We start from the raw sequence: 23807 nt of genomic DNA, 5'->3' as shown, positions 1-23807 counted from the left end.
AATATTTAAAAAATATGACTATCGTGTATATTTTAAATTGTTAGCTGTCTTGGTCGGCCTTGTGAGAACATCAAGGTGCAATAAATAAATAAATAAAGGTGGGATATGAAATTTGTAAATAAACAATTTGTTGTAAATAAACAAATAAAGAATAATAAAGAGTTCACCACAGTAAGAAAACATGGAAAACCTGTATTTCTAAGAAATTAGGATGCATATTTGTAGAAACATATTTTTTAAATATTCCCAAAGACAGCTGTTTGGAACTGCTTATAGTTTGGTTTGCCAAAAATTGTGTCTTTGGGAAAGAGGCTGCAGTATGAATTGTGGTGTGATAATTCAAAGAATAAATGAAATTCATCACTGATTTATCAACATAAAATATATCTTGAGATATTCCAATGCCATTTCTCACACATTGTGGTCTGTCATAAAGCTGTAAAGTCATTGTGGCATAGAAGTGTTCCAAACAAATCTGCACCCATATCAACATTTTACGTGTTTTTGTGATTTAAAGAAATCACAATGGATCATGATAGTATGAGGCCAATATAGTTGCAGATAAAGAAGTAAAGACACAAGCTCTTTTTGCTCCCTCAATGTGTCTCATATATATTTGTAATGGATCAAGAATCCTGGGGGGTGGAGGTGGAGGAGGGGAGGAGAGAATACACTGAGGTTTTGGGGGAAGTAGTCAGGAAAAGCATTTGTATTTGTAACAAAAAAAATGTCCATTACAAACACATTCCTGGAAACCAACCAACCAGTTGTATATATAGACATCATCATACCACCAATATAGAAATCAAATAGATTATTAAATCAGAAGCAAAATATGGAGAAGTTCTATTCTTTCTGCTAAAACAAGACCAGGAGCCAACTGTGGTACAGACCAGGAATTGTTAATATCAAAAACCAGAATAAAGCTGAAGTAACCAAAACATTTGTAGTGCCAAAATACAATTTAAGCAACATTGCTGAAGAGTTTAAAGACCATGTAAAGAACAGATTTGTATCACTAAGTTCAAGTGAATGTGAACTCGAAGAACTATGGATTCAAACCAGAGATATTATCAAGGAAGAATGTACAAAGACATTCCTTTACTCAAATGAAATCAAAAGCCTTGATGAATGACTACAGAAACTCCTAAAATTTCAAAAAAGAGATCAGACACAAAAATAAAAGGTGACAGAAACAGAATCAAAAGTCTAAATGCAGCAATCCAGCAACTGGCATGGTGAGACATAGAGAATTATTATAATAACCAGTGTAAAGAAATATAAGAGAACAAGAACAAAAGATCTATCCTACAAGATCCAAAAAATCAAGGGGAAGTTTTAAAAATGGTTAGGCATGCTGAAAAGTTAACATTTTACATTAACCTAGCAGAACAAAATAAATAAAAGATGCAAACAATAAAGAAAAGATGCGAACCATTTAAGATGAGCACATGTCACCACATAATAGGCAGAAAGTACTGGGGATTTGAAATGGCTACTAATGTAGGGTAAAGCAGAACTTGCCAATGCAAGATTACATCAGAGTCTCAAGTAGACAAAAATACTAGGGAAATGCACAATTTTAAGATTGACAATGAAGAAATTGTTCAAGATTTTCTGTTCCTTCACTCCATCATCAACCAAAAAGAGACTGTAAGCAAGAAATCAAAAGATGATAGAGACTAGAAAGGGCAGACATGATGAAGGAGCTAGAAAAGATCCTTAAGTGTAAGGATGTGTTGCTGGCAACCGAGATGAAGTTAATTTATGCTACAGCATTCCCTATTGGTATATATGGGTGTGAAAGCTAGACATCCAGTGTGAAAACTGGACAATGAAAAAAGTTTACAGGAAGAAAGTATATTCCTTAGAAATATGATGTTGAAAGAGAGTTTTAAGGATACGGTGGACACCCAAGAGGGCAAATAAGTGAGTTCTAGATCAAATCAAGCTGAATTCTCCCCAGAAGCTTAAAAAGACTAAACTGAGGTTATCACAATTTGGTCCCATGATGAGAATTCAAGAGTCACTAGGAAATATAATAATGCTAGTAAAAGTTGACGAAAGCAGGACAAGAGGAAGACCTCACAGGAGATGGACTGACTCAATCAAGTAGGTCACAGATATTTACAATATGATGTTTTGGAGAACATTTGTTCATAGGACTGCCATAAGTCAGAAGTGGCTTGATGGCACATCATACACAAACACAAGAAAAGTGGTTAGCCCAACACAGCAAGAAGCCCACTGATTAAGAAGGATTTTAAAAAGAAAGGGAGAACATTTATTTTAGGCTAAGGGAGAAGAGAGATTATAACACCCAATGTAGTGGAATGGACAAGATGGACAAAAGAAGTAAGTGGTATGTATGTATTTATATAGAAAAGATATGTGTTTCTCTTCCAGAGAGCTTCTTAAAGAGGAGGAGGTACATCTGGAAAAGGACACACCAGCTAAAAATGTCTGATGGCAAATTAAAAACATAAACTTGAGGCATACTTTCTAGACAGCACCCAGACCCCACCAAACTAACTTTGCCATACCCCTCCCTCACCAAATCCCCACTGAATTTCCCCGCCCCACTGCACACCCCCTGCAAAAAAATCTCCCACTAAGTTTCCCCATCCCCACTGCACCCCCTGCAAAAAAAAATCAACAAATCTTTCCTATGTCTGAGCAGCTCCAAGGCTGGTGGGGACAAAGGGGATGGGGACAAGGAGACCACGCCCTCCCTAGCCTTGTTGCTGCTCAGAAAGAGTTAGGGTTTATTTTGTGCAGCAGGGTCCGGTGGGTGCAGGAAGTTTGGGGGTGTGCACTCACAAGGGGGCAGGAGGTGTTTGACCAGGAGGCTGGGTGTGGGGGGAAGGAAAGACGGAGAAGGCAGGTGGCCAAAATGAACCCCCCCACACATGATCCAGGTGAATGGCACCTGGGTCGTATGCCCCCTCTGGTCCCCTAGATACACCATTGCATTGAAAAAAACATCGAAGACTGAATTTATGGTTTTGGATAGTTGCTATAATAGTAAAATTGTGAGCAGTCACTGCAGCTTTATTTCTGTGGCCCAATGCAGGATTTTAACAGTGATGACACTGGCACTGATTGGTCACTGATCAAAAAGACATGATATATTCAGTTTTATCAGATGGACTGTTGTTTTAACACCATTTAGTTTATATTGTTCTATAAATTGCAGGTCCGGAACCACTTTTGGACTTTTGAATGAAATTTACTGTGCTATGTAAGTTTCTAGTGTTCTAATAAGGTCTTATCAGAACGTTGTTGAATGTGATTCAAATTTGACTCTAGGGTATGCAAGGGTGCCTTCATTGAAAGTTCGATCGTTCAATATCTAGATGTTTTTCACAAGCTTTTTATTTGTGGATTTTTGTATCACTAATCCAAAGAAACAAAGAGATACATAAAAGGCAGTTAATGAAAGGAAAAGTACTCATGAAGACTACACTCAGATATGGTCACTATTTTAAACATGTTATTTTCTATCGTGTTCTGTGCTTGCTGTAATATATATCTTTAAAGATGTAACTAGTTATTTAGCAAGAACTTCCTTTAACGGTATGTTTCTACTATTCATGTGGTCACTTCATGGGCAGAGTCAGGAAACAATTTTGCAAGTGTTTATATGGCTGTGAGCTGTGTATTCATCAACCATTTTGCACAGTTAAAAGGACCTTTTTCATCTCCTCATTGCTGTCTAAACTTTTATACAGTATGATTACTTTAAATTCTCTAAATAAAAATAAAAAACCAGTTTTCTTGTTTGTTGCCATGCCCCCGAACTGTTCAATAATGAGACTATGTTCAGATGATTTCTTGATTATAAAACAGCAACAGGAATAAGCATTTAGATTTATACTTTCAGGTGAGGGATTCAGTGTATAACTCCACTAAGAATCTATGCTGCGCTTAACCCATCTGCAAGCTGGATCATCAATATTTGGGACCTTTCAGAGTTGTGTGTGCGTCATTAACTATGTGCTACCTGAGGAGCTATATAAGGGGGTTGTGGTTTACTTGGATAATATTTTGATTGATGCAGAGATCCTGGAGCAGTATGTAGAGTTGGTATGGTCTGTATTGGGCCCCTTCCGCACATGCAAAATAATGCATTTTCAAACCACTTTCACAACTGTTTGCAAGATGATTTTGCCATTCCGCACAGCTTCAAAAAGCATTGAAAACAGTTTGAAAGTGCATTATTCTGCATGTGCGGAATGAGCCTTGGCTAAGCTGTGTCACATTTCCCTGTTTGTGAAACTCTCCAAGTGTGAGTTCCACAGAGACAAATAATATTTATAACCAGAAAATCTGTATTCTGCAGTTTGTGTAACAATGCAAATTAAAATTTTTGCACATGTTGACAATTAATAGGGTTTATTCCATTTATGTAATTTAGTGTGGGAGTGTATGTGTACATTTTGCCAAATAGTTTTGGGCCAGGAATTGAGAAATATGAAAGGCTGCAATTCTAAACACACATCCCACTTAGATTAGTAGGATTTACTTCTGAATAAATATACTTTGTACAATTGTCCCTCCCACATGGTGACTTTCCACATTGTGGTTTTGACTGATCGTGGGTCAGCGCCAAATCCCATCCCCAACACAAACACCTCTCAAAGAATCCCCCCAAAGCAGTCCCCAGTACCACAAAGGGGCTGATGATGAAAAGCTTCCCACATCTGCCACTATCAAGGGCCCACAGCTGCCAATGCTGCTGCCTGCCAGCTTCGAGCTGACCCAGAGAAGCTGAATACCCACCACAGCCGCATGCAGGCTGCCAGAAAAACCTGCCACTTGCAATTTTATGCAGTTTTCCACATTGTAGGAGGTATTGTGCCCCTAACCCCAGTGATGTGTAATCCCATTGTCCCACTAGAGAACTATATGATCCCTGATTTAGATTATTATTAAGTTGTAATGGTGCCAACATAATGCCACAACAGTTTACTAGCACTGTGGTAACGCCAATCCCACTTTGCCAACAGAAGGGTCAGAATATGGTGGAGTTATGAGCACATCAGGGGAGAAACAGGACCTCAATCCTAAAGTCAACACTGGAAAATCAATACTTATACATCCGGTGGTGTGTTAAAACACTCCCACTGAACTCAGCTGAGAGTCAAGAATATCCTCTCCCACATGACTGCAAAAGATCACACATTCTGCCACAACAAATAAGGGACAGTAACACTAGTCTAGTCACCATATCTCAAAGGATGAGGAATGCGGTCAAGGGTAATGTGCATCTCAAAAACCCCAAGCTGAAAATACACACAAAAATTGCCATTTGGAGTCATTACTATGATTTTTCCAAACAGAACACAGGTCTGGGATTCTTAGGCATTACAAAACACACCCTGAAAAATCTTTCCTATTTTTTGTGTTTGGATGCCTACCATCAGCAGGTGTCTTGTTTTTCATTGATTCTCCAGATTTCCTGTACAATGACATTTCTAACTGTCAGTCAGGTCGTTGAGGAGAGCATTCCCAGTCAATAACCAATGGAAATAAGCCCCAGAAAAGGATTTAAGTCTAATAATCTCCTCACAATTTACAAGACTTCATCTTGACCTTAATAAAGCAACTGTAAGTCCACAGAGGAATCTGTTTTGGAATCAGACTTCACTGTCCCATCCTCTAGGAGCAACTTCTTAAACAGTGATTAATTAAAGTATCCCTACAACAGATAGTCTGCCTGAAGACATACATTTCACAACAATTGGAGGATTGATTCATCTTATGCAATCATGTATACACATACCCTACAACTGCAGTGATGAAGCAGCAGAGAGTAGTTTTCTGCAAAGAGAACCTTCCTTACTTTGTTAAAATAGACCAGACCACAAGGAAAATAGCAAATGCAAAGGTTTTAGTAGAAAAGTAACCTTTTTGTCAGTCAATCACTGTAAGAATTCATAAAGAAACTGGATGCAGACAGGATTTTTTAAAAAGTAGTTAGGATACTCTTGTCATACCCCCACTCCCACCCCCCCGGAAAACAGTGGCACCTAAAGGGGTCTGTAAAATCAAACCCCTTTATCAGTTCTGTTTAAAACTTCGGATAGTTTTAGAGGACTTTGTTCTGTGCAAATTGGTGCTGTTATCTTTAAAAGCAGCTGTACCAGGCCCTCAAATTTATTACCCCATGCAAATAACATGCAAATTTCTTACCGTGTGTTTGACCCAGTATTAAACTCAGTACAAATAACATTTGTGAAAGTAATTTCTACTCCAGGCCAATGAGAGGTTCCAAGTTCCACCTGATGTGTCCTCATTCTGTGTGCTCCTGTGGCTATGTGGTTAGAATCTTGCCTTTTCTCTGTGTATTGCTAATGTGCTTATTGTTGATGGAAAAGTATATTCAAAAGGTGAGCTTCATTTTAATTTCACATCTGCCTATGGCAATATTCAACCTCCTACCTCTCATTTTCCAGCCTGTGAGGAGATGATAGGATTATTTTCTTCAAGTTTTGTTGGCCATTATTGACTTCCCCGCTCAGAAGAGTTGCTCCCTCTCGATGGGATTTGAACCCTTGCCCAGTAAGTGATGTATATTTCTTTCCCAACTGATCTGTGGAAGAGGCTTATTTGAGGTGCTTGATCTATCCATTCTTTGTATATTCTGCTGTGAGGACTGCCCTATTTCCTTTGTTTTCTCACTGTTGGATCCTATTGGATTTTCACTGATGAGAAGAAAAGGATGGACCCCTTTGAACACTGGAAATCATGAGATCTGTATGGATAAAAGCTACCAAAGATATGAACTATAGTGAGAATGGGAAGTAGGTGAGATCAAGCAAAAAAAAAATGGATCCAATCCATTTGCTAAAAGCTTCCTGCATGTGAAAGTTGCAATACCAATATGCTCTTGGGTTGTTTTTTTAACTAACATTTAACATTTTTGTTCATATTCATCTCTGGATCAAGAGAGCTGGAGGGTCACCTCTCTGCTGCAGTGAGTCAAACTCTATACATGGCTTTCATCACAACATATTTCTAACCTCACCCCCTATAAAGCTGTGTCTTCCACCAAATATCAAATTGGGGAATTGGCTAAAAACCATCAAGTCCTTAGTGAAGGTTCAAGAGACAGGAAGCTTCCATATAGCACCGTGGTGCATTAAATAACCTTCCAGTGTTCCCTGATATTTCCCGTACCTGCTTTGCTTCAAAGTTCTGAGAAAGATTACTGCAAAACCTGGATGGCTGCCATGTGAGTATGAAAGTTTAGATTTTCCCTGTCCCATCTACATGGCAGTCATTTGCCCACTACCACCCGGGGGGGGGGGGGGTCTCATTTTTTAATTGAAATATAATTATTATAGCAAGATAATGTTGTAACAATATGTATATAATGTAATGTTTTATTAATATTCAATTCATTACCTGCCCCTCTCATTGTGGAGATATAAGGGGAAAGACATACCTCTGCAACCAAAGAGGATAGAGATTTGTTACGCATACTGGTATAATATTATATAGGTATAACAATATTCAATTGTTGATTTTAAAAAACTGACAAAGCCCTGGTGGCACAGAGAGAAGCGTGTGGCTGCTGCCAGTGTACTGGGGCAGGGAATCAATGTGGAAACCCCATAGACTCTGTACTGTACCGGCAGCCACTGCAGCACTCAGGAAGCTACACATACTGTGTAGAAAACACCAGGTCTCCAGAGATGGATTTTTAAAATAAACTAGTGTTCCTAAATTATCTTCAAAAGAACTCCTACAGCCACTTACAATGTGTGCTGCTATCCCTGAGTCCAAACTCAGTGATATGATAACAAAGGAAAAGAGCAAGCAAGGACATGAGAATGTATTTGGTACTATGCTCCTTATATACATTTTTGAACATACATACAAATTCTGCTCCAGTGAAATGTTACCTTTTTGTAGTTTGTTATTGATATACTTCTTACATAAGTCATGACATCAATACAGTAACTGCCTGTCACTCTGTGGCAATTTTCTTTTGCACAAACCAATGTGTCAGCAGCAAAACCCATGATTATGCAGTTTGTACAGAGCTACTGAAACCTCATGGCAACGTTTGTCTGCTTCAGCTGCTGAAGCTAAAAGAATGTTACCTGTAATATTTACAGCATATTTAGCTTTATCGTACAACAAATGGGTGACCTGCAAGAACTTTTGGAGGGCATCTCATTTAACCTTCCTCATTGTTTCCTTTTTCCCTTCCTAGGCATTCCCATTGTCATGAGCCAGCCCCTGGGTACTCACCAGGACACAGAGGCAGAATCTGAAGACACAATGCAGTCAGAGTTGGCTGCTCCTGGGGAAGACCAGGCAGCCCAGCCCTTCCCTGCCTGATGACATACAGGTGAAGGAGCCCGGAGATCCTCCTACCTAGGGAATCCAGTGACGAGCCAGCTTCGGCAGAAGCAGAGGCAGCTACTGCAGAACCACAGAAGGAGTGCTTGTTTGGCAGCAAAGTATGGGAGATTGGAAGTCTCTACATCTGATGAAGATTAACTCCTTGCAGAATCCCAGCCCCCTGATCAAGGCTCTCTATATAAGCCTTGCTGTGACCTTGCTTCTGTTTGAGTGCAACAAGTGTGTTACCTGTCGCTGCTGTGTGCCTGGTTCTGCATTGATTCCTAGCCTGCTCCTCGGTTCTCCTTGACCTATTGGACTGTGACCTAACTACGCCTTGCCTACCGCCTGTCTTTACGCATTGGACTGTGACCTGACCACGCTTGTGCTTGCTACCTGCTTGCTCTGTGGGGTCAGACCTGGCCGTGCCCCTCCCTGCTAGCAGCACACCCATACTCTCTCCTTATTTGTTTACATTTGTTTGTCCACTTTTCTCCATAATGGGGACCCAAAGCAGTTTCCATCATTCTCCTGTTCTCTATAATATCCTCACAACAACCCTATGAGGAAGGTTGAGCTGCGTGTGAGACTAGTCCAAGGTCACCCAGTGAACTTCCACAACACAGTGGGGGTTTCAACCTAAGTGTCCCAGATGTTTAAACTCTAACCACTACACCACACTGGTTTTCATGGGGTGACTGAACAGGAGAAAGCAGGCAGGCTTGGATGAGTTATTATGATTGTAGCAAGTAGCTAGTGGTTGCTGGTAGGCCAGACCCAAGTGAGTCTTCTGTCAAAGGTCTAAAAACAGCTCTGGAAAGAGCTCTACTCCTCCCCTGGCCTATGCCTAACAGAACCAAGGATCGAACTGGTAATCTTTTGCGGCTGCTAAGAGATGGCCACAGAAGGCAGTTGTTTCTTAAAGCTACAGGTGATGCTAATATTATTTTAGGCCGGAGGGTTCAGCCCATGTGTGTGCGCGAGAGAGAGAGATTTCAGATTTTTCTGCAAACTTATGGCTTTTCTCAGTTTTCTGGAAATATCTGTCTAGTCTGTTCGTGGATTAAGTCTCTGGATTTAAGCATTCACAGATTTGGCCATGTTTCTTGGGATATATTGTCACTGAGTTCAGAAGGATTTACTGTCAGTGGCATAGAACCAAGAGGGCGGGGGGGTGCAATGCACCAGGCGTGCGCTGGCATGGGGGCGTGCCGGGGCAAGGTGGGGATGGACAGGGGCATGGCAGGGGTGCAGGGCACACGCATGCCCCGGACGCAGTTCCCCTACGCTTCAGCCCTGCTTACTGTCTAGTAAAAAAATCATAGGATTGGCTTAGAAAGTTTAAAGTCATGAGGACATAGCGGTATTAGTGTCATTTTTTGGTAAATTCTTATAACTCTGGTACTTTATATTGTGATAAAATTGAAATAGCTGGCAGCTTTGCTTCTCTTTTAAGTAGTACATTTTAATAAAGATAATAAACTCAGAGAGATTATAAAATTAGTTTCCTGTTGGTAAGAATGTTCTTTTCTTGGACCTGGTGAATTGGACATAGGCAACCTATGGAAGGTTGGCTGGAAGGCCTGTGTGGCTTCCTAGCAACAGCCATTGAGGGCATTTGTTTCATAAAGTTACGGGTGCTGCTTTTATTATTTTGGGGTTTTTATTTATAAGTGTGCATGTGTGTATGTGTTTAGATTTTACATTTTCTGGGACTCTTCCCATGTTTGTAGAATTATCTGCCATCTCTTCATAGCTCCAGTCTCTGGATTTAAGTATCCACAGATATGGACATGTTGAGAAATTAGATATATTGATTTAGGAGTGGTTAGAGAACTCAGCAATCCTATGGGGAAAAAAATAAAAACATATACTTTGAAACCCAGATAGTTTTGCCAAGGTGCAAATATGCACTGTAAGACTGGTCCATGAGTTTTGGTTTACATCCTTCACACTTAAATTATAAGTTTCAGTGTTATTATTCTGTTCTTGACATGCCAGCTGGATAGGGATAGTATTGCATCAAGTAAGCTTGAAGATAGAACATACTGTGACTATTGGAAAACTACAACTCTTACAAAATACCACTGTAGCAAGGGATTAAAATCCACAATCAGAAGTGCAGCAAAGAAGTAATGGAGCTTTGCTGGAATCATATGCTTGTTCTAAGGTTAGTCTTGCCCCTACCAGTGATGTAATATTATATCAACAAAAGTGTTGTATGTTAAAACATGTTCCCCTTGAAGTCAATGGAGAGCTCAAAATGACTTCCTCCTTCTCTAGCCTTACAGCCACAATGGATAATAAAACCACAACTAACTGTACAGTCAGTTCTAACTAATGAAATCTCTCAAGGGACTCTATATTTCTGATAAGATATTTTCAAGCTCCATGCGATACATTATCAGCATAGTGGGAAAAATGTACAAGGGAATATGGGTGAGGGAAACTCTAGTGAAAGGACACTTTGCATAAAAACAAAACACTGTGTTTGAATAATCAGGAGTAAAAAACCAAACCAAGCAATAAGGGCATATTGCTAACCCAACATCCACTGTTGCAGCTAACTCACTCACTCACTCGGTCTCCTGGGAAGTATAGTTCTCACCAGGCTGCTTTTCCTACCAGGCTGCAAAAAGCAGCCAGTTGAACTCAGGAAAGTTGGAGGGTGGGGCACCGTGGGGGAGGGGTGCTGCGGGGGGCACCATTTTGCCCAAGGCACCATCCCCCCCACACCACTGCCAGTATCTTGAATTTAACCCAGAAATAAAATGTAACTCTTTCAAAATTGGCAGTGGCATAGCGCCAAGGGGACGGGGAGGGGGGGGATGCACGACACAGCAGGTGAGCGCCCCTGCGAGGGCGTGCTGAGGGCGTGGAGGGGGCGTTCTGTGGCAGAGCTTGGGTGGACGGGGGTGTAGCAGGGGCACAGGGTACACCCTCTTCCTCGCTCAGCCCCTGAAAATTGGCCACATACATTCCCTAAACACAACTGACTGGCACATTCAGGATCAGTTGTAGTTTCAGGCTGTGTTCAATGGCAGCCCAACTAAGAGATTACTAAAGCATGGATCAGCATGGCCAGAATAGCTGAGTCTGAGAAAAGGGAGTATAGGTGAACCAGATGCAGCTAATAGAAGACAGTGCCAATCTGCTTTCAATCAACAAGGCAGAACACCTCAAGCTCTTCACCTGCTCTGCAAAAGCCAACTCCATTCCCTCAAGGAGAAGCAAATCCAGCTTCTTTAGAAAACCAACCTTCCCAACAAGTACTGCCTCTCTCTTGTCTGGATTCAGTTTCAGCTTGTTTTGCCTAAGCCATTTGACCAGGTCCTCAGAGAATCAGAAGTATTTTGAAGCTTGGATGGTGAAATAATGAGCTGAATGTCATCTGCATATTCTGTCTCTTTCCTGTGTGGCCTCATTTGCTTGGGAATGAATGGTGATTTGCACACTATTTGTGTTGATTCTGCCACTGATTTCAGACCTCTTTTCCATTAGAAGTTCTGGAATATTTGGTTTTAACTATCACTTGCTGGGTTACTTCTTGCTGCAGTTTGTTATCTTCACTGTGTTGTGGCTGCTGGGTTGTATTTTGGCATGATTCAAATGTACTCCCTGGATGGTCCAGGCTAGCCTGACCTTGCCAGATCTCAGAAGGTAAGTTGGGTTACTCCTGGTTAGTATTTGGTTGAGACACCATCAGGGGAGTTCAGGGCTGTTATGCAAAGGCAAATCACCTCTGAATGTTTCTTACCTGTAATATGAAAACACTTTCTACCACCACCAAGTCATAGTTTTTCATTATGGAAATGAGCCTTGAAAATCCTGGGACTAAAGCAGTGGTGGGATTCAAATAATTTAGCAACTGTTTGTTTACAAGCACCATTTTAACAACTGGTTCTGCCGAAGTGGTGCAAACCTGCTGAATCCCACCACTGGGCTAAAGGTACAGCTTCAGGTACAGCTTCAGGTACAACTCAGAAATGAATCATCAGCTATTGTGACTAACACAAGGTTGCCATTGTGTCTGAACTGCAAACAGAGGCAATTGCCACCATGCTGCAATCCTGACTTGGAATCCTAGGCTCATTCCGCACATGCAGAATAATGCACTTCCAAACTGCTTTCAGTGCTCTTTGAAGCTGTGCAGAATGGCAAAATCCACTTGCAAACAGTTGTGAAAGTGGTTTGAAAATGCATTATTTTGTGTGTGCGGAAGGGGCCCTGGTTTAGCGAAAGGGTTTAAACCATAATTTGTCATTTTATCTGAATCACAAGCTATGAATTTGCCATAGAAGCAGCAGTTATTAATTTTCCAAACTATAAGTGAGGGGATGAGGTATAGTCCCATCTGACATAAAAAAGAAAGCAAGAAAGCTGAGATGACTTCTACATGTCAGTTGAAAACACCCATGAGCCAGTGGCGTACCGCTAATGGGGATATAGGGTATCCCATGTCCCTGAGTGCACGCCATTTGATCACATGGGGGAGCGTCGGGTGCCGGCCAGATTCCTGTAGGACCTGGCCAGCACCCGGTGGATCCCTCCAAGTTGCTCAGGTGGGCCCTGCGGCTGCAGGCCGGTTCCTGCACTCCCCGAATCTTGCAGTCCTGTCAGCAGGGACCGGTGCTCAGGTGGGTCCTGTCAGCAGGCCGGTTCCTGCACTCCCCGAATCTTGCAGTCCTGTCAGCAAACCCACAAACCACAAATTGTCATTACATGTAAAGTGTGCTAGGGTCTGTTGGTGTTATAGTCTAAAACAGTATTGCAACATTACACCAGTACTGTGTTGGCATAAGTAGTTATTAACGCCATTTGACCGGACTATGTGAGAAAATTTCACCATACATAAAACCTATAAAACCAGTATTTTTAAAGATAAAGTAATAGTGGGAAAAGACTGATGACACACTTTTGATTTCTTAAGATTTTTTTTTTTGCAGAGTACAGAACCCTGAGTTACAGAGACAGTAAGTATGAAAGCCCACTTGCAAAACAGCATCATCATTTCCTATGTGTTATGGATTATTTGATTTGGTAAGAATACAGAATGTTGACAGAGAAAATTGTTCTCAGTTACAGTTTGTATTTATTGAAAATGTTATAACTACAGTATGATGGGATGGAATTGAGATAGCACTTTCCCCTGGGGGTTATCAAATGAATTCTTCTGGAGTAGGAGGTGATGCTTGGTGGGTCAGGGGGACCGTGTTGTGTACTTGTTCTAAAAAGAGGAATTAAATGAATGGTTTTTGAGTATGCCTAGTTTGCATCTGAATGATCTGTGCCTCTATAAGAATTTTTTAATTAACACATATTCCTAAAGCAGGGAGAGCTGTGATGAAAGACTGAGTATCTATAGTAAAACTCTGCATGAGGTAATAAGGAGGCAAGAATTATTGCTATCATTTGTGCTGATACATTCTGTCAAGACAGCGATTTCCCTAATGCTTAGATAATGGTTTGATATTCTGTCCTAGGTCCCTAATGCTAACTTGTTAGTTTTTGCATTTCCTCCAGTGCTGTATCGCTCCTCCAGGAAACCCAGAGAAGTGGATTTACATACTTCTGGAATATTAGGGGAAGTAGAGTCATCCCATGAGAACCAATGTGGTGTAGTGGTTAAGAGCAGCAGATTCTAATCTGAAGTACCCAGTTTGATTCTTCACTTCTCCACATAAAGCTTACCAGATGACCTTGGGCCAGTCACAATTCTCAGATCTCTCAGCCCACGCCAAGACAGGCAATGGTGAGCCACCCCGAGTATCTCTACAGAAACTCTACAGAGTCGCCATAAATCAGCCTTGACTTGACAATATACACACAGAACCATCCCAGGAGGGACTCATGTCCTCTGTTTCGTTCATAGACCCTGAAAGTGACATAGAAAGGAACTACTCTGCAACACCTAGTGGACCTATAGCTCATTGGGAAACCATCTGCATTGAGTGTAGAGGGTTCCAGATACATCTCCAGTTTAAAAAAATCGGGGAGCATGTGCTGTGAAAGTCCAGAGCCGCTCCCCGTGGAAATAGGCAGGCCTGACTTTAACAGAGGCAGCTTCATGCAGCTTTCTGCTTTCCAGGGATTACAAAATCCGCTGCTGCTACTTGAAGTAATTTCCAGCGTCACCTCAATATTGGAAGCGCTCCCGTTCACTGCAAGTCTAACCAAAGGCAGCAAGGGGAGGCGGATAAAAGTCTAGACAGAGCATAGAAGGCGAGAGGACGGCCACAACTCGGCGCATGCGCGCACCCGCCACGGCCAGCGCACTGAGGCTCGTTTTCTTTTCTCCCTCGCTTCCTCCCCACCATCTCGACGGCGCATGCGCTTTTCGGTCCGGTCCCTCGGTCTGTTTGAACAGGAAGGCGGACATATTTGTGTGACTCTGCCCTCCTCGGTTAGTTGCTGAGGCAGCGGTGGCCGCCCCGGGGCCTCATTCTCTGCCCTTTGCTCGGTTTCCTCACACAGGGGGGGAGCGGCCCTTTTTCCTCGGTATCGGGACAGGACAGGGCCGTCGAGGGGAGCCCGGCAGCCGTGCGTGACTTCGCCCGATTTGAAGCCTGGTGGAACAAACGATTCGCAGCTTCGACCAGGAAAGAAAGGCGGCGGGGGAGGAAGCGGCAAAGCGGAGGCGACGAAGTCGAGCACCGGCGAGAGGCGGAGGCGACGACGAGGGCAAAAGGGGCGCGGGAGGGAGGAGGAGGAGGGAAGATGCTTCAGCCGTTGCACGGCCGTTGGTGAAGCCGCGCCTGTCCGGAGGGCAAGGCGGAGGCTCCTTCCCCCTCCAGAAGCGGCCTGTGCTGCAGCTGCCACCCTCCGGTTGAGTTCCGCCGCAGCTCGGGCAGGGAGCGCCGCTGTGCCCTTCCTCAGGCCCGGGTCTCTTTGGAGGGAGCAGCCCGGTGACGCTCTGAGGTATCCTGTTTTCATGGTCGGCCCCTCTCGCTGGGCTTCGCTTCCCTCCTCTCGAAGGAGTCGCTGCTGGGGAGTTGGCATCGGAGAGGAGGAGCGGCGGCGGCGGCGGCGGCAGGAGGAACCGCTACGTTGGCTGCCAGGGCGGCTGCCTGGATGGGAAGATGCGGCTGCAGAGACGTTGGGGCCCCGGCTGGAGAAAAGAGAAGATTGGCCGGGCTGTGACGGCAGCCTAGAAGTTAAAGGGCAGCTGGTCAAGACTGTTCCCTCGAGAGGGGATAGCGCCTCTGCTCCCACTTTTTAATCCTCTGCTTTGTGTGATGATGTGTGTGGGGGAGAGCATGAGGGACAACTGCTCTGCATCCCCATCTCCGCTCTGATAAGGTGGCCTAGAAAACCCAGCTCCGGGAAGCCCCTGTTACTCCCCCTCCCCGCCCTTGCTTTTCTGTGGATTAAGACGATCACCCCTTCGGCACCATGTCGACAGGAGAAAGTTTTGAGTCTCGGTTTGAGAAAATCGGTATGATGTTAAGGGACCCCAAATCTGAAGTTAACGCTGACTGCTTATTGGTGAGTTTCCTGTGATCCCACACAGATAGCACTGCAGGCTTTCCTGAGAGAAGAACCCGGTTGCAATAGCTCTTTATCAACGTCTACTGGCAGACAGAGTAGTAAATAAAATTTCAGATATGTTTTCCGTATCCTACTGGTTGCAAGTTGTCTGTATGGTTTTGCAGTGTTATTTTACTTTCAGTATTTGAGGGACTGACGTGTAAGCTATTAAGATGCTGCCATTGTAACCCTTGAAGGATAGCACTTTTTTCAAGTGCCTGGGTGGCTGGTGTTTTTTTTCTTTTTGTGAAAAGTGGTATTTTTTCATATGGACAAAATAGTAGATAGCTGATCCCAGTATTTTTTATCAGGAACAACCAACATGTCAGAAAATAGTTGTGAGGAACTCAAAAGCTCGTATTCACTATTTTGTGATATTTTGATTGTTGCTTATAGAAAGGGTTAAAGCTACTGTTATTCTTGTAAAACACTATATTTAACATATTGCATGTAGTGCAAAAGACAGGCTGTCTTGTTATGATACTGAAAGTAAAAGGCTTCTGTGTTTGTTGTTGGGTTTAATGCCTTGGCTCCAACCCTCCTGTAACTGCTAGTACTAGGCCGGGTGATCAACACCACTTGATTCTGTGCAGGTTTCCGTTGATTTCTTTAGAGTACTTCTGAAGTAGTTTGAATTAATGCAGGTTGAAAAAGCCTCTTCTGTGCAGTAGGCATTTGCCGTAGACATTTCGTTGTAAATTTACATTGTGAATTCTCAGAAGATGAAGCCTCCTTCTATGTAAGGCATTTTTGCAAAAGCTTGTTATGTCAACATTCTGGCTATAAAATCCTACTAGTTCTGGTTTTCCATAGTTCATGCAACTTTCATAGTAATTTTTGTTTCTCTGAACTCAGTAGGTGACTCCTATAGTTGTAAATACTTGTTCACTTGATAAGGTAAAATACACGTTTCATCTTTATTGTGGTCCTTCCCAGTGTGTCCAGCAGTCTCCAAGTAAGTGGGTTGTATGTATGTTAGAGGTGAGTCTTTTGAGGTACAACTGAATAAAGGAGGTTGGCCCTTAACAAGTATAGTCATTATTTTCATCCTATGATAGCTGTGCTTTCATCTTGGTGTAGGCTAACACTTAGATGTGCTGCCACAGGCTGAAATAATAATGCCACAAAGCAAATGTGATGAGCTGAACTCAGATCCAGTTTTGGCACTTGATGAAATTGATCCACGTGACTAGGTCCTTAGATGTTGTTCGTTCTTGTTTTGCTCTCATTGTAAAATAAGTTACAGCTGCAGAATGTACAAGTGTAGAGATCTGGAGGCAATTGTGGCAGAATGAATAATATCAAATTGTAGCAGAGCTTTTTAAAAAGACTATTATATAATACACATAGAATTGAAGGCTACTGGTGGCATGCTTTTCAGGGCTAGCTTGCACTCTAGCAAAACTTTATTAATCAGTTTTGAAACCCATTAACATTTGCAGTGGTGATTGACAGTGAATTAATTTTATGTCAGGATGGGTGCCACAGGACAGATTTGAGGAGGAAGTGATAAGAACTGTAAGCATACAGTTTTGTAATTAAAGATGTTTAGAGAAGCCAGATATCCATCCCAGTATCACTGTCATTTTCCTTTTAAATAAAATAAGGGTTGTGTTGGATTGTTGAAAGGGAGATTTGCCTACTTGTAGAATCTGCTGGCTAACATTAGCAGCCTTCAAGAACTTATAGAGGTGAGGGATGTTGCTAAGGAACAGTCCCATGTGCCTTCTTGAGGGCAGGGCTAATATACACGCTCTGAGAACCTGTGATTGTAAGGTAGCTTGACCATGTGGAAGGCCATAACAATTGAGCAACTCTATCTCATGCATCTGTGAAAATATGAGAATTAGTGTATCAGTTTAAAAACCCCCTATGCAAATGCTTAAGAACATTTATTAATTTAGTTTTTAGAAGGTCTCTGTCGGTCTGCAGAAGAAGAGCTAGACCAGTAGCATCTTAGAAACCAGCAAGGACTTGAATCTTGCTGTCATTTATTTAGAGACAGCTTCTACTCTAGAGCTGTGGCTATGCTGAACTCCATGGCTTCGTGTTGATGTGTTTGGGGCTGTGTATGGATGGGTGGAGAAAGGGGAAAGTGAGGATGCGGTATGAGTCTGAAATTGTGTGCATCGAGGAATGCTGCTGTAAATTTCGTTGTGCGTGCACAATGACAATAAAAATGCTTATGCTTACATCCCAGTTTTCTTCCCACTGGGGACCCGAATAAACTTATAAGAGTATTCTCCCTGCTTTCTTTTTTTACCCACACAGCCCACTCAGTAAAGTTTGTTAGGCTAAGTGAGAGTAACTAATCCAAAGTTTTTCAGTGAGCTTGCATGGCAGAGAGGAGATTCTGACCTAGGTCTCTACATGACTACATTTACCAATATACCACACTAATTCTCAAATGACAGTAGGTTTCGACATCAGGTCTGTTGCGGCCTGTCATGTCTCTTGAAGCCCTGACAGCAGGCCATGGATGCCAAACCTTCTCTGCTGCTGGTTCCAAGTGGTGGTGTTTAGCTTAGTCTCTGTGAATTTTTAAAACCATCAAAGTTTGGCCATAAACTTTCTAGACTTTTCTCAAGGGATGTTGAAATTCTGGAAGCCATGGAGACATTCCCCCCCCCCCCCCAGGGTTTTTTTGTGGGGGGAAAGCTGAATGTTGGGGTAATACTGAATATGTGCAATTGCAAACAATGCAGCTTGGTATGATACACTTTCATTTTGTCAGACAGCAGCTAGAGAATTATATCATGTGGTGACCCAACCCCTACATTGAGAATGATAAAAATAGAAATATTTTCATCTTCCATATCATACAGTGAATTAAACAATAGGTAATGGACTAACTTTACAATATAACTACTTTGACACATACACAGTCCATCTTTAATAGAGATCTGGTGATACCTATGCTCCAAATATGCTGTCTTCATATATTGTAATTTCAATTCAATAATTGCTTTCCTGACACAGGGAGAAGTGATATTATAACCAGAAATATAATTATTTTATAAAAGAACTGCATAACAGTTACTAGCCTTTCCTTTCTCCCTGAGAAGTTTCTTGATCCATAATACCTGATCAGCATAATACTAAATCTATTGTTCAAGGGATATAAGAATTGAGATAAATTTTGTCACTCGCAGTGTAACCTTAGGATCACTATCACTTAATAAAAAAGGTATTCACTCAGACACAGAGATACTAGTCCAATCTGATAGAAGAGGAATAATGTCACTTAATCTTAGGTCTGCATAAGAACAAAATTCCAGGAGCACATGTGCTCGATAATCGATTAATCAGAAGAACATGGGCAGGTACTTTCTAAATATGGTAAGTTCATGTACCTACCTTGCATAACTGTAGAAGGGCTAGCATTTAGTCTATGATCCTTGACTTCAACATATATAGAGAACTATATTTTTCAGCTACATGTGAAAGTACCAAACAGGGGTCCACAAACCATCCTCTTCTAAAACTCTGCCTAGGACATCATTTCACTCAATCCAGTCAAGTAATTTCCTTTGTAAATATGAAGAGTTGAGTTTGCTCAAAGAAGATAATAGGCTGATTGGGCAATAACAACTTGGGTCAGAATACTTACCCTGGAACTATTTTGGTATGTCTCCAAGGATTATGGAATGGCTCCTGACACACTGATTTGTATGAAAACAAGAGCAAGAATATCTGTCCTCCAGTTGCTCCCTTAAGGAAAGTGCACTCTCTATTAAACCAAGAGTTGCCTACTTGAGACAAGTAGAAGTTTTTTTAAGAAGTTATTTTGCATGATAGGGCAATATTACTCACTGGCCAAATATCAGATCCCTAACTTATTTTAGCAACTGCTTTCCTTGCATACATTCTTATGATTGGTTCTGCTAGCTCACTACTTTTTCAATAGAAATCTCAGGATTTGCTAAATAGTTTGTGAAACCTTTAGTTTTAATCCCCTCAAGCAGGTTTTCTAACTAAATTGTTAAAATGTATTCTTAGAAATTTAAAATATTTTTACTTTTCTATGAGATGTCCTTTTATATTTCTTAGATCTGTTTCCAAAACCCATGACTTTTGTTTTAGAGTAGTTATGCTAAGCTTTTCCCTCTATAGACACATAAAATTTAGCTAGTATCCTTCTCAGACATGTTTTGTTTATTGAGAAAAAAACCATATCATCAGCATACAACAGGACTGAAACTTTATCTAAGCCCACAGTAGAAAGGGAAGAATGGTCATCTCATGCTCAACACTGTTTATGTAAAATTTAAGTGAAAAGTGAATTAAAATTCAGCTCTAACAGGTTGCAGAATTTTAATATTTTCTGTAAGATAACCATTTACACCTGTATAACATTAGGCTATAAATTAATCAAATTAGGTGTTTATTAATATTTGTCTCATTTGACTTTTCCCACAGGTGATCCTTATTTATTGAGTCATAAGCATAAGATAAATCAATACATTCTTATAGGGTCTGTGAATAGACTTAATGATTAGTTGATGCAGTACAAAGCATTGATTGATGGTGCTTCCATCCTGCTTATTCCTTATTAATAATTTTATTAGCTTCCTCTTAACTAATTTAAACAAAGTGAATTATTTTAGGCTGCATTTAGCAAGCTCATATGTCTGTACTGTGGAGCATCATGGTTGCTGTTTTAGTAGTATGGGACTGTTACACTAGTTCAGTGATGGCTAACCTTTTCGAGACCGAGTGCCCAAATTGCAACCCCAAACCCACTTATTTGTCGCAAAGTGCCAACACAGCAATTTAACTGAATACTGAGGTTTTAGTTTAGAAAAAACGGTTGGCTCCAAGGCGTACGTTACTCAGGAGTAAGCTTGATGGTAGTTGGTGGCTTGGCTTTGAAGCAACCGTGCAACTCTTCCAACGGGTGAATCACGACCCTAGGAGGGTTTACTCAGAAGCAAACTCCATTGCCAGCAACCAAGCTTACTCCCAGGTAAAGAATTGCGCTTTAGTTCTTCACATGAAAATCAGTGAGGTTTAGCAGTGCTTAACAGGGTTGCCTACACCGCTTCCCGAAAACTAGGTCTTAGGTTTAATGCTAATAATTGAGCTCAGCAGCCCAGGCCAGCCTAGATGTGGGGGGGGGGCACTCTGTTTGCGTGTGCCCACAGAGAGGGCTCTGAGTGCCACCTCTGGCACCCGTGCCATAGGTTCGCCACCACTGCACTAGTTTATTTATTTGATTAAGCTTCTGTACTACTCTTCCCCTTTTGAGCTCGGGGCGGTTTTTGACCATACGAACATTTCATATACAATAAATGCACAAAATACAGTAAAACCGGAAAATTTAAAAAACATACAATTTCTATATAAATCCCAATGGCAATAAGATCCAAATATGTCTAATTCTAGTAAAAAATCCTGTCATATTAAAATACATTAATAATTTTGCAAAGACTGCAGAATGTTTCTTCACTTGGTGACATATCCTCACATTATTTTTTTCTATCGGCTATTTTCTTACCCTATATAATTGACTAATATGCAAAGTGTACGAACCCTCAACCAATGATTGTGCAGGTTGTACGAACCCTCAACGAATGGGCACGCATAACTTTCCTTGTGTGCCCATTGGTTAAGGGTTTGTCCAAACCTTCCCCTTCCCCTGTCTGCAAAAGCCATGCTGACTCTTTCTCAGCAGGTCTTGCTTTTCTACATGTTTTATAATTTTATCTTTAATGATAGATTCTACTAATTTACCAGGAACAGATGTCAAACTGACTGGCCTGTAATTTCCCGGGTCCCCCCTAGATCCTTTCTTAAAGATTGGTGTGACATTGGCCATCTTCCAGTCTTCAGGGATGGAGCCTGATTTCAGGGATAAGTTGCATATTAAAGTGAGAAGATCAGCAATTTCATGCTTGAGCTCTTTAAGAACTCTTGGGTGAATGCAATCTGGGCCAGGGGATTTGGTAACATTTAGTTTATCAATGGCTGCCAGAACTTCTTCCTTGTCTACCACTATCTTCGCTAGTTCCTCGGATTCGCTAGTTCCTCGGATACAGGCTAATCCAGTTCCTTGGAAAATTGTGAGCTGGTATCAATTTTTGTTTAAAAGCTGTATGTTACTATGGAAACAGGCATTATTTCCATCAATTCTAGAATGTTTCTTGAAGTATGCGTTTATATAATATTGTTACATTGTGGTTGAAAGGCTCATTGATATCTGAAATCAGATGTGACTGGAATTCTTCTTGTGATTTTTATCATATTGCTAAACTATATTTAGCAGTATTGTTTTTCATTCCATCATCTTTAACCATAATAGAAAGTGGTAGTGTTTCTAGGTTACTAATAATAACATCTGGCCAGAACAAATCTGCAAAAGCTAAGAGCCAGTATTATGTGTTCTGCAGTATATTCAGCTCTCAAAAATGCAACTCTACCATCTAATGAGGAACATTGTTTCATACGCTTACCGCCATCTCTTGCTTTCAGAAAGTTATGTGCATGCTTGCAAGTTCCACCTTGTTCAGTGGGTCTTACTCCAGAGTAAGCATGCATAGTGTTCCCTTTTACAAGCCCCTCTCCTGTGCATGTTTACTTTGCGAATTTTATTTTAAATCTGTTTCGCAACCTTTAATGAATAGGAAGAAATGTATAATTTTTAATATGGAGTGAAGAAGAGAGGAAAGATCCAAGAATCAAAGGCTATGTGTTGAGTATTGTGGTGGGTGGAAGAAAAGAGTGAGAGAACAATCAAGGGGAAAGGATCAAGGAACGTCTACAACAGGGGTAGGGAACCTTTAACACTGAAAGAGCCATTTGGACCCGTTTTCCACAGGAAAGAAAACACTTGGAGCCGCAAATAATTTTTGACATTTAAAATAAAGATAACACTATATATAGGTTTTTTTTAACTTTTACTCTGCTCATTCTGAGAAGCGCATGGATGCGCCCGCCCTTCTGCCTGCAGGGTGGGCAAGGATGAAGCCGGCGGCTCGGCCTTGCTGGCTGCCGGGAAAGCGCCCGCCCCGCTCCAACGGGGCGGGCGAGAGGGGAAGCCCGCGGCGCGGCCCAGCCGACCATGGGCAGTTGGTGCGCCCACCCTGCTGCCTTCAGGGCGGGCAAGGATGGGGCCGGCGGCTCAGCTTGTGGAGCCACAGTGCAAGGGCAGAAGAGCCGCATGCGGCTCTCGAGCCGCAGGTTCCCTACCCCTGGTCTACAAGAACTGGCGAAACAGACTTTGGGAGAGTGGGGAAAAAGACTGGGGAATACATGGCAGGAAGTTTGAAGGGGAAAGAGATAAGTGATAAGTGACTCCAAGGGCAGGAAACAGGGAAATCATCTGGAAAAGGGGCAGTAGAAGGAAAGAGGAATACAAATGAAGTCTCTGTGTGTACAAATGATATTGTCATCACAATAGAGCCTTCCCATCAGGTGAAGTGGATTCTGCACTTTCATGACATGGGGTGGAGATAAACCTTGATTCAAGTCACTCTTGCCTACCCCAGAGTTCCTCAGCATTTGAAGTTTTTTCTTTTTTCTTATGACTCAAAACAGATTCAACGTAAATTTGACCTTTATACTTAACAAATATCCATCGAGTAAACAAATGTCATGGAAAACTAGATAGTGTTCTTAAACAACTTATTGCCAACCAGGAAAAAGAAAATTAGAGGGAAAGAAACATGTCTAGATGTGCTATCTACATACTAAGCATTACATCACATCCTAAATATATCTCTCGGTCACTTGATTCCCTTAGGTATCTTTTTTATATATTTATATATATTTTATATATATTTATTTACACACACACACACACACACACACACACACACACACACACACACACACACACACACACACACACACACACACACACACACACACACACACACACACACACACACACACACACCGCCCTATCCCCTAAGGGATCATAGAGT

At 41.7% G+C, this 23807-nt stretch overlaps 1 protein-coding gene across 3 annotated transcripts in view; it reads left to right on the top strand.

Annotated features, from left to right (window-relative positions):
* Positions 1-14708: 14708 nt before the first annotated feature.
* ROCK1 (Rho associated coiled-coil containing protein kinase 1) overlaps positions 14709-23807 on the top strand; it is an 84620-nt gene continuing 75521 nt past the window's right edge. For all 3 annotated transcript variants that reach the window (XR_007245391.1, XM_048507195.1, XM_048507194.1), the window contains exon 1: positions 14709-15840. Coding sequence is in view for 2 of the 3 variants with exons in the window: in XM_048507195.1 (XP_048363152.1) it covers positions 15748-15840 (93 nt within the window). In the remaining variant the exon portion in view is untranslated. The remainder of the gene's footprint in view (positions 15841-23807) is intronic.

Source organism: Sphaerodactylus townsendi, linkage group LG09 (genome assembly GCF_021028975.2).
Source record: "Sphaerodactylus townsendi isolate TG3544 linkage group LG09, MPM_Stown_v2.3, whole genome shotgun sequence".
NCBI classification, from domain to species: domain Eukaryota; kingdom Metazoa; phylum Chordata; class Lepidosauria; order Squamata; family Sphaerodactylidae; genus Sphaerodactylus; species Sphaerodactylus townsendi.
This window is presented reverse-complemented; position numbering and strand designations above follow the sequence as displayed.